The following is a 12,003-nucleotide window of genomic DNA, read 5'->3' as shown; positions in this document are numbered from 1 at the left end:
ACTTAATTATAATGATTTGTTCTAAAATAGATAATCAAATTAATTGACTATTTCTATTTCTAATTTAGAATAGATTAATCCTACACTATATATATGTCCCCTTCATGTATTCATATATTATGTGATTGTAAACTTTTATATCTGTTTGAGGCTTATATTTTTCTTGACAATTGTCATGGCTACTGGATTATGTTCTAACCTTGAGTTTAACATAATGCTAAATATAATTTTTAATTAGTTTTTTACTTAAATTCTTTTGTCTTTTTATTTTATCTTAATTTATTTGTATGTATGATCTTATTAAGAATTTTAAGGTAACATATGAGCATAAAATTTGAAAATTTGATGTTAGAATAATTCGATTATGAATTGTTAAACAATTTAAAACACGTACACAAAAACTTCAATAGAAATGGTTCTACTTGATGAAGAGATAATATAAATTAAAATTGTATATTATTTTTAAAATTAATTTATTATTTTTTATTATTTTTTATTTTTTTGTGGCATTATTTTATAAGGATTCCCATATACAATGCACAATAAAAAAAATCCAAAAGTATCCCTATTTCGAAAAAAGATATCTAAAGAAAGTATTTATGTTATAATCAACATCAGCGTGAGTCAAAATAATATTGGGTTCAAACTTACAGGCATGAATATAGGATTTACTCTATAATGCATAGTTACTGACATAGATACGGAACATGACACAACATGAGACACACCGACAGACAATTTTAAAATCTTATAAGACACGGGATACGCATATATATAGAAAATATAAAGTATTTTTAAAAAAAATAGTAATGATATTTTTATATTTTATTGATATTAAAATATAAATTAATTTTTAATTTTTCTTATTTTAAGTACTTAGAACTATGATACATGGACATTGACACGAATACAGAATATGTGAATTTAACATTTTTATAAGACATGGGGACATAGCATATATATAAAACATAAAGTATTTTTTAGATAAATTAAAATGATATTTTAGTATTTTATTGATATTAAAATATAAATTAATTTTTTAATTATATAAAATATTTAAAATATATTTTATTTTAATAATTAATAATATATACTTTTTCTAAATTTATTTCAAAAATATATATTAAGAATAAGGTTGAACACGATGACATGAGATAGTATTTAGGTGTGTCCAAATATGTCCGAAATTTTTTTTGTTTTTTTATTAAAACACGGTTGGATACGATAGACACGCGTGTCAGACGAGTGTCCATGAGTGTCATGTTCGAAATGTGTCCAACACACGGACACGGCAACTCAGCGAAATGTCCGTACTCCATAGGATTTACTTAAGAAAGAATACCATTTTGCATTCGATTGAAGATTTCTCGATCCCGATAAATTTATTTTGCTTTGAACTGCATGAAGAAATACTAAAAAAAAAAAGAAGACTCGCATTTGATAGGTAAGAATTGTATAATTCATATTAAAATTGTTGGTATCAATTTATTTTGATAATTTTTAAGGTAATAACACTTTGTATTTTTAAAATTCCAAATGTAATAGACCTTTTAATAACTGGAAAATAAAATTGAGAAGTCTCTAATAAATTTAAAAGTCATGTTTCTTTTGTTGTGCTAGAACTTGATGAAATGCGGTAAGTTAAAAAAATTGTGATAATTTTATTAATTTTGTTTTCTAAATTTCTTTAAGTTATTATATTTGTAACTATTTTGTCTTCATGTGATATAGGAGTGGACCTAAATTGAGATGTACATTGTGAAAAAAGTTTCACAAGACAGTTCGTTAAGTACATGTAAAATCACCCAAATGGACAGTATATGATTATATTGCAATTTGAGAAGCTTAAGAGTTTTGACTGTAAATACCTATTTTTTTATACATACATAACTATAAATTTTAAATAATATATTATTTTGTAATTTTTTTAGGAATAATGTGAGTTTCAAATGCCAATTATGGATCCACACTTTTTATTAATGGAAATTTTTAGAAAGTATAAGCATTTAGAAAAAGGTATATGTTTGATTATTTGTCTTTCGAGATTTGATTTTGTCTAGGAGAATTGTTGCCGCAACTTTCAGATGATATTCTGCATAGATATTGAAGGCATTTGAACATGAATGTATAATTTTACTATCTTATTTGTATATTTTATAACTTCAAATAATATTTTATGGCTAGATATAGTTTGTTGACCTAACTTTTTTTAAAACTGTGATAGATTTTAATGTTGTCTGATGATGATATCAAAAATTTTGTATCGTCAGACATAGAAGATATCATGCATTCTTATGGAAGGAGCTTGCAAGAATATCCTCCAATGCTAATCCCTTCTGGTAGTAACTACTCATTACAGGATGAGCGACTAATAATAGAAAAACTCAAGTATGACAAACATCAATTAGACATGTTAACACCTTCGATGTGCCACCGTAACTATGGAACAAAAGAAAGTTTATGACAGAATTATGAGGGTTGTGAACAAATCCAAGAAAAGATTTTTTTTTATGGTCACAGTAGTTATGGTAAAATGGTCATTTAAAACTTGATGTTAGCAAAAGTTAAGTCAGAAGATAAAATAGTGGTTAATGTGGCTTCCAGTGGAATAACCTCGCTTCTCCTACCAAACGATAGGACTGCATACTCTAGATTCAAGATACCTCTAACTGTAGATTAATATTTTACGTGCAATATTCGACAGGACTCACCCCTTACCAAATTGTTGAAAAGGACATATTTAATAATTTGGGACAAGGCACATATGCATGCTTAACAGGTATTGTTATGAGATACTGGATAAATGTTTGAGAGATATTATGAGACACGCATCAATTTTTAATGGCGAACGTCCATTCAGGAGGAAGACAGTTGTACTCGGTGGAGACTTTAGATAAATATTACCTATAATTCCAAAAGGAGCTTGACAGGATATAGTGCATGTAACCACAAAATTTTCTTACCTTTGTGAGTTTGTTGAAGTTCTACGACTGTCAGTCTGTCATGAAACATGAGGCTAACTATGGGATGTAAAAATAAAAACCAACAAGAAAGCAAGGAATTTAGTGATTGGTTGTTAAAGTTGGTAATGGCCTAATAGAAAATAACCTAAATGAAGAATCAAAAATTGAGATTTCTATGGATATGATAGTTCCAGATTCCAAACAAGCATCTAATGAGTTAATTGATTTTGTCTTTCCGGACTTTGTGCATAGCTATAAGTAAAACAATTACTTTAATGATCGAATAATATTAGTATTGATCTTAGACGTTGTTGACAAAATAAATAGTTAACTACTATCAATTATTTTTTGTGATAAAAAGGTGTATCTTGATTTAGACAATCTTTATGTTGAGGAAGGTAATATAGAAAGTCATTTGAAATTCTTTGGTTCAAAAGTATTTAATGCTCTTAATTGTTCTAGTCTTTTCCCTCATAAACTCACACTTAAGATTGGTATTTCAGTGATGCTACTTAAGAACATAGATCAGTCAAATAACCTGTGGAATGGTACACGACTACAAGTTAGGAGACTTGAAAATCACTTGGTTGAATGCGAAATACTAACAGGGACCAAAATAGGGGAAATTGCATTAATCCCAAGAATGAATATGGTTCCAAATAATGACAGCATTCTAATCAAGTTTTAGAGAGGACAATTTTCATTGATAGTGTCTTTTGGTATGACAATTAACAAAACTCAAGGACAGACGTTAAAAATCGTGGGTCTATACCTACTAAGATAGGTTTTTATGCACTGACTGTGTTATATGTAGTGCTTTCAAGAGTTAGGAGCAAGCAAGATATAAAGGTTTTAATTCAAAATCATGAGGAAATCTGTGAGAATTACACGATTAATATTGTGTATAGAGAAGTCTTTGATAAATTAAAATGATCAGGTACTGTTTAATTAATTGGTATCTCTTTGTTGTTAATTGTGTTTTTCATATTTTGTTTTGTTATTGGATAGAAATTTGTATTTATTAAAAATATCTCAGATATAAATAAAATATTAAATATTTTTCGTGCAACTACACTAGTTTATTATCTATATCTCGTTTAATATACCCTAAAATATTATGTTTTATGTCTTTTGCCATATTTACTAGTTAGAGTAAATGGTCAAAATTAGTTCCTAAGGTCACTTATTTTTTAAATTGGTCTCCAAAAAATTTGTTTTAATCAAATTCGTCCTTTAAATATTTTAAATTAATCATGCTAGTCTTTTTGTCACTTTCTTTGTTGACGGTGTTAAAATTATTAATGTAGCACGTTAAGTGACACTACAATACACACCTAAGTTTTTATTGACTATTAACATAATAAATTTATGAAATTAGATCAAATCAAAACCTAATTGAGGAAAAAACTTGAGACGTTGAAATCTCTTAATTTGAGATTGATTTGATCTAATTTAATAAACTAATCATGTTAATAATCAATTAGGATTACTAAGTGTGTGTTGTGATGTTACTTAACCTATCATAATAACAAATTCTGACGTCATTAGTAATGGAAGCGACAAAAGGACTAACATGACCAATTTAAAATCTTTAAACAATAATTTTGATTAAAAAAATTTTTTAAAAACTAATTTGAAGAACTAGTAATCTTTTAGGGATTAATTTGATTATTTATTACTATTAATTGCACCTAATTATTTAGAATTATTATTGAATTTTTATTTTTGTAAAACGACTGGATCAATAACCAAGATTAATATATGAAGAGCACGTGAAAGAACACAGCATCAAGATTCAAGTTTATATTACGCACTCATTACATAAGAAGAAACAGGACCAGCCACTTCCGTGATAAAAAACATTTCTCATCAAATTAGGAATTCAGAGGCGGCTCCGTATTCTTTTAATATGGTATCAAACAAAAATGATTTTGCAACTGTTTTAAAAAGAAAAGAAGAAGACAAAGAAGAAAAATCAATGTTGGATGCGATTGTAAACAAGAATAGCAGCCCTCGGCCCTATTCTTTGCGGAACATAAAAAACGTGGAATTATGTCCCTGTGTAATTATGCAAAATATAGATTATTAAATGATTAATAACTCACATTTTTTAAATTTAAATTAAATAAATACAAAATTTACGAAAATACATAAAATACAGCATACTTATATAAATACACAATGTGTTGCATTTTAATTATTGAGAAATTTTAAAAAATAAATGGATTTTGGATACTCAAAATTCTGTCACAAAAACTAAACGGATACTAAGTATCCGAGATACGTGCGAAAATTTGTAAAGGATCTCAGGACTCGAGATATGCATAAAGTTCTAATTGGCATCTCAGTCACCGAGATGTGTGTACTATGATGCACGGACACTAACACGGACACGGGACACGGGACACGCCGACACGCGAATTTTAAAATCTTATATGACACTGGGACTTGCATACATATAAAATATAAAGTATTTTTTAGATAAATCGCAATGATATTTTGATATTTTATTGATATTAAAATATAAATTAAAATTTTTAATTATTTTTAATGTCTTATTTTAATTATATCAAGTATTTCAAATATTTTTTATTTTAATAAATAATGATATATATTATATCTAAATTTATTTTAAGAATATATGTTAAGAATAAGACTGGACACGCTGACACGTGATGATATTTAGGTGTGTCCGGAGAAAAACTTTTTCTTTTTTATTAAGACACAATTGGACATAACAAACACGCGTGTCAGACGAGTGTCGGTGAGTCTCCTGTCCAAATGTGTTCGAAACGCGGACACGATAACTCAGCGAAGTGTCCGTGCTTCTTTGTGTGTGTATAATTAAATTGATGCTATGTTTGTTTGATTTTTAGTTTTCTATTTCATCCAATTTAATTAATGAAAATAAATATACTTGTATTGTTGTACTAATTATTTATGAGTATTGTAAAATTAATTTCTAAAAAATGACATTATTTATTAACTTATTCTTGTAGTTGAGAATATTGAATGAATATTTAATAATTAAAAGAGTACTATATTTAATAAAATTATTGTCTCTTAGATATTATTGTGTGATATTATTAGATTAATTTTAAGGTTAAGTACAATTTTAGTCCTTAACATAGAGGCCGAAAATTTTTTTCGTCCCCAAGTTTATTTTGCAAACAAAATTGTCCCCAAAGTTCATGTTAGTTTTTAAATGGTCATTTCGCACCAAAAATAAATTTTAATGACAATTTTGCCCCGTGCGTTTGTTTTCCTTAATTTTATTCCCGCATAATCGTTTCTTACTCCTCAAATAACTCATAATGTTCCTTAAAACACTTGAAAGCTGAAACGTTTGTGTGAAACCCTCGTAGACGTTGCTGCAAAGATATTCTACGGTAGTGGTTAAAGGGATTTGGGTGGTGGAAGTTTCACTGTCAGTGAGGTGTGACATTCGTGACTCATCTTCATCACTGCACCTAGTGGTTTTTGAGGTATGGTTACTTTCCATGCCTTGTCGCATAACGTCAACTGTTTATTGCATTTGGGGGGTTTGAGGTTGACAACAATGTTGTTGCCTTTGAGCTTTTTGGGGTTTAATGTAGGCTTCCGAGACTGTTGCTAAAGCTAGGGTTTGTATATATCTGTTTCTTTTCCTTCGTCTCTGTTTTAGTAATGTATTGTGTTGAATAACAGGGTTGATTGAGCTGAAGATGGTGTACATTAACATGAGGGTGCATCATGGTGGTGCATTTGGATATGAGGACGGGGTATTTAAGTACTTGAAGGGGCAAACTACAATTATCGAAGACATTGAAGGCGATCAGTGGTATGTGTTTGAGGCCTACAAAGAACTAAGACAGTTAGGGTACTTGCAGTATAATATTGCAGCATTATGGTATAAAGATCCAAGTTTGGATGATTCAGAGAATAACTTGAAGATGTTGAAAGGTGACGCAGACGCAATTGAAATGTGCAACATTGCTCGGTTGAGGGGCTTGGTAGAGTTGTTTGTGGTCCACGATGTTGGGGATGCGGAAGGGTTTTCGGATGTGGATTACATTGACGTTGGGGGAGTAGCTGAAGAACGTGATACTACTAGTCTTGATATGGTTGTTTTCGATGATGATGGGGCTGAAGCAGTTGAGGGAAGTGGGGAACATAATAAGGGAACCCAGCTTGGAGGACAGTTTGGAGGAGATCGAAATGAATCCAGTGATGAAGATAGTGATGACCCTGAGTATTTGCCATCCGATGAGGAGGGGGACAGTGCATGTGACATTCACTTCACTAATAGTGAGGAGGAGTATGAATACGATAGTGGATTTGGGAAAACTAATTCTGTGCCTAACAAAGATACTGCTGCCAAGGGAAAGGGGGTTGGGACAAGTCAGCTTAGTGATGAGGAAGGGGTAGATAGTGATGAATTGGAGATAGACAATATGATTGGTGGAAATGAGGTGGAGGATGATGATCCTGAGGAGGACGCTGATGATGCATCAGATCGTGGGGGTCAAAGGTTTCCAGTTCATAAACCTGAGAAGGATATGACTAACTATAGATGGAAGGTAAGAATACTTTATGCATCTAGACAAGAATTTAAGGATACTGTTTTGGCTTATGCAGTTCATACGGCTAGAAGTATCAAGTTTAAGAAGTGTGACTTGGTGAGGGTTAGGACTGTTTGTCAGAAAGACTGCCCATTTTAGCTCTATGCACATAGGGTTTGGGATGAATCAACATGACAGTTAAGAAGCATGAACGTGCAACACACGAGGTTGGCATAATGCACACTAAGTGGCTTGGAGCCCAGTTTAAGAAGAAGGTAGAGTCTAATCTTAGAATCAAAATAAAGGAGTTGGTGGCAAAGGCACAGAAGAAATGGAATCTCACTGTGACTAAATCCATGGCAGCCAAAACGAAGCAAGAGGCACTAAGCCAGATTCAGGGTGCATTTAGGGAGCAGTATAAAAGGATTAATGATTATTGTGCTGAGCTTCTAAGGGCAAATCCAGGTTCATCGGTTGTCCTGAAAGTGATTCGGTCCACAGATTTTACCCATTAGATCCAGACCCCAGAGTTAATGAATTACTGTGTATTTGGGAGATTGTATGTCTGCTTTGATGCATGCAAGAAGAGTTTCCAACATTGTAGACCCTTTATTGGTTTGGAGTTTGGACGGGTGCTTTTTAAAGACTCCTCAAGGTGGCCAGTTGTTGACTGCAATAGGAAGAGACCCCAATGACCAGATCCTTTCTATTACTTATGCGGTGGTTGAAGCTGAGACAAAGGACTCCTGGGTTTGGTTTCTATGCCATCTTGCTGATGATTTAGGTCCAGAAAAAATTGGCAGATGCACATTAGTTTTTGGCATTAAGAAACCTTTAATACTGGACTAATGTTGGCATGCTCACCTTCGTATTGCAGGGCTTGTTACAAGCTTTTGAGGAGGTCATTCCAGGGGTGGACAATAGATATTGCGTGAGGCATCTGTATAACAACTTCAGGAAGAAATTTCCTGGATTGGAGCTGAAGAACCAAATGTGGCAGTGTGCAAAGTCAACGCATTGGAAAGATTGGGAGAAGGAGATGAAATCACCAAGGATCATGAATGAGGGGGAATTTCGACACTTGAACAACATTCCACCCAGGTTCTAGTCCCGTTCTAGATTTACATTTCATTCAAAATGTGACTCCCTTGTTAACAACATGAGTAAAAGTTTTAATGCTGTAATAGATTGAGGTAAGAGAAAAACTAATTGTAACTATGTTAGAGGACATTAGGCTGTATCTAATGACTAGATGAGCTGCCAATAGAGATAGGATTCAACTGTACCAAGGTAACATCATGCTAATAATTAGGAAGAAATTAGAGAAAAGGGCAACGTTTGCTAGGGACTGCAGGCCATATTGGTCGACTGCTAGTAAGTATGAGGTGATGTGTGGGTTAGAAAAATTTGTTGTGGATCTGTCTGCTTCTGAGTGTTCCTGTAGAAGGTGGCAGATGAGCAGGCTACCTTTTCCTCATGCCATCAGCTGCATCACCTTTAAGGGGCTGGACTTGGAGTCATATGTGGATGACTGCTACAAAAAGGATGCTTACCTGAGGTACTACCAGGAAGTGATACATCCTCTGAATGGGCTAGATATATGGGAGAGAACCCAGTATGATGATGTCATGCCACCACCCTATAGGAGGCCAAGTCACAGACTAGTGAAGAAGAGGAAGCGAGGACCCGGAGATGAGGATAACAGACGCCAGACTCACCTCTCCCGAAGGGGCCAAATACAAAGATGCTGTAATTGTGGTACTGTAGGACACAAGAAGGGAGGCTGCACAAATCCTAAGAGGGTATGTGCCAATTTGTTTTAGGGTTCAATTTGGTAAATAAATTGTTATATGTTAAATTGTGATTCATGTTATCAAATTTTAATTTCCCTCATAGGTCCAATCTGCAAACTAACAAGCTAGCAGGGGTCCTAAGAGAGGTTGGAAGGTTTCACGCTCACAACCCCCTGACCAAACAGTTCAGAGAGGGATACTTAGAAGGATTTCATGCTCACAACCCAACCCTCCAACAAGTCAGTCCAAGAAACCAGCAACTAGGCCCAAGAAATTAGCCACTAATCCCAATGATGCTTCAACTCAGCCCAAGATCCAGCCCAAAAAGTCAGGGACTGCACCAGCTCAGTCCAACCCTAAAGCTCCTTCAAGCCAACGATTGGCTAAGAAGAGAAGTGCAACAGCAGCATCCTCTACCAGCAAGAAGCACTCACACAGTCAACCAACTGAGAGAAAGAGGCATTTTTCTGTCATCCAGACTGGTGCACCACATGTCCCTCTGCAGAAATTGAAGCTAATGGCAAAATTACCTCCTAGTGCATGGGAAAATCTTTAAGGCTGTGTTTGTTTACAGAGATAGGACACTGAGACAAAGACACAGAGACACAAAATCGTGTTTGACAGAGGAGATATGGACAAAGACATTGTGTCCAGAGACACTGAATTAGTGTATTTTGTGTCCATCCTGACAGGAAGGACACGAAGACACTAACAAGGGACATAACTAATTTTACATTTTTTTATTATTCTTGTTAATTTTTCATTATTATATTTTTTGTCTCACATTTTTCTGTTATGATTTGTCTGTTATGACCGTGTCACTAAGCTTCAAACAATGTTATTTTGTTATTTTGTTCTAGGTGGTTAAGTGTTTTGAACTATGTTTAAGTCGTATGTTGGATTGTGTTTTTTGTTTAAGTGACATCACATCTAATGTAATTGCCCTTTTTAGCTTATGAATTGTGTTATGCATGAGTTGAATTGTCAATGTTTTAAGTTGCCTTGAATTGAATTTGGCCTTCAACTCATTATGGCATTACCACATGTACAGATATTTACTTTAAATTATTGCAAAACAGAGCTTTTGATTTAAGCTTGGAAACTAACACATCACTTTCATTCATAGATTCAAACAGGTTCACAAATTATACAACAGAAACACCCATTGTAACATCACAAGTTTTCCTATCAATTTACCAAAATAACACAATAAAACCCTAAAATTGACTAACTAATCATATGCAATTTAAGTGCATTCCATATGGTTGCCCTAACTTATGTGGATTCTGCAGAAACAGATACAAAAATCCAATCCACCAAAATATCCCTAAAGTAGCTACAATCCTCAGCTTCTATTCAACATCCTTTAATCTTGTCTTCAAAGTTGTAATTTTTTTCCTACTTCTTGCAATTTCAGTATCCTGTTGCGCTCCTCCAGCCTCCGGGTCTGCCCACCAAAAGAAATCACAAGCATTCTGAACCTATCACAACCCAGAAATCTTTAGATAAAACAAACTCAGGTGCCAAAACTCATGCTCACAAAATGGAAACAACAAGATACCTCATAGTATATGCAACCCCAAAATCGTCAGCCTGGGTTGTCCTTCGTCATTGACGTTCGCAGAATCGACCTCTCTCTATGTACACATACCAACTCCTTCACAGATGATCGAGCTCAACACGATCTAGAACTCTGGGAAGCCATTGACGCAGCCTTTCCGAACCCTTCCTCTGCTTTGTTGAACCCTATAGCTGCTTCCCTCCTCTGAGCTTTCGAAGAAGACGATGCTCTTCTCCTTCACACACAATGATCTCTTTTTTATTTATTTCGATTATTATTATTGTTGTTGTTGTTGTTGTTCGATAATAAATCAATAACGGATAGTAACAAACTCAGGGGCATAATTGTCCAAGGGACCATTTTAAAACCAACATGAACTTTGGGGACGAAAAAAATTTTCGGTCTCTACGTTAGGGACTAAAATTGTACTTAACCCTTAATTTTATATTGTATAGATACTATCTTACCATACCAACATAGAAGATGGCCTTATTAGATTAAGCATGCACTTAGATTGTAGCCAATTTATTTTTATACGCGGAAAACTTAATTTAATAATGCCATTTTTTAAAATTTAATTTTGCAGTACTCATAAATAACTACTACAACAATACAAGTATATTTTTATAATTATAAAATTTAAAATTATTTGAATTAAATTAAATGAGATGGAAAAAAATCACACAAACATAGAATCAATTCAATTATACATACATTTCATTGACTGAAAATTTAGGGGTGTGCATGGGTCGGGTGAAACCGGGTTTGATGTGACCCAGACCCGGCCCGAAATATATACCGGGCCTATTTATTAGATCCGAACCCGACCTTAGACCCGATGAAACCTATACACTTTCGGGCCACGATTATACCGGGTAAAAACCGGGCCATTAACATTACATTACCTTGATACCTTCTTATAAGCTAGCATGTGAAAATATCCAAATTTCCAAGACTCCAACCATTATTTGACATGGTAAAATTCACTTAGAAAAATATAACAAGAACCAACTCTTCTCTAAAATTAAAGCATAACCATAATCAATACTAATATTGTCTAATAACACCAAATATTTAAATCAATATAAATAACACAATATTATGCATTAGTCTAAAATCTTTTGCATTTTAAACATAAAACATTA

The 12,003-nt window shown here is 33.2% G+C and overlaps 1 protein-coding gene across 1 annotated transcript; it reads left to right on the top strand.

Moving 5' to 3' along the window:
- LOC107627537 lies at positions 7,696–9,418 on the top strand. Its single transcript, XM_016330371.1, has 6 exons — positions 7,696–7,969; positions 8,061–8,254; positions 8,382–8,605; positions 8,692–8,697; positions 8,817–9,306; positions 9,401–9,418. The coding sequence occupies exons 1-6, from the start codon at positions 7,696–7,698 to the stop codon at positions 9,416–9,418; spliced, it is 1,206 nt and encodes a 401-aa protein (XP_016185857.1).

Source organism: Arachis ipaensis, chromosome B02, assembly GCF_000816755.2.
Source record: "Arachis ipaensis cultivar K30076 chromosome B02, Araip1.1, whole genome shotgun sequence".
NCBI classification, from domain to species: domain Eukaryota; kingdom Viridiplantae; phylum Streptophyta; class Magnoliopsida; order Fabales; family Fabaceae; genus Arachis; species Arachis ipaensis.
This window is presented reverse-complemented; position numbering and strand designations above follow the sequence as displayed.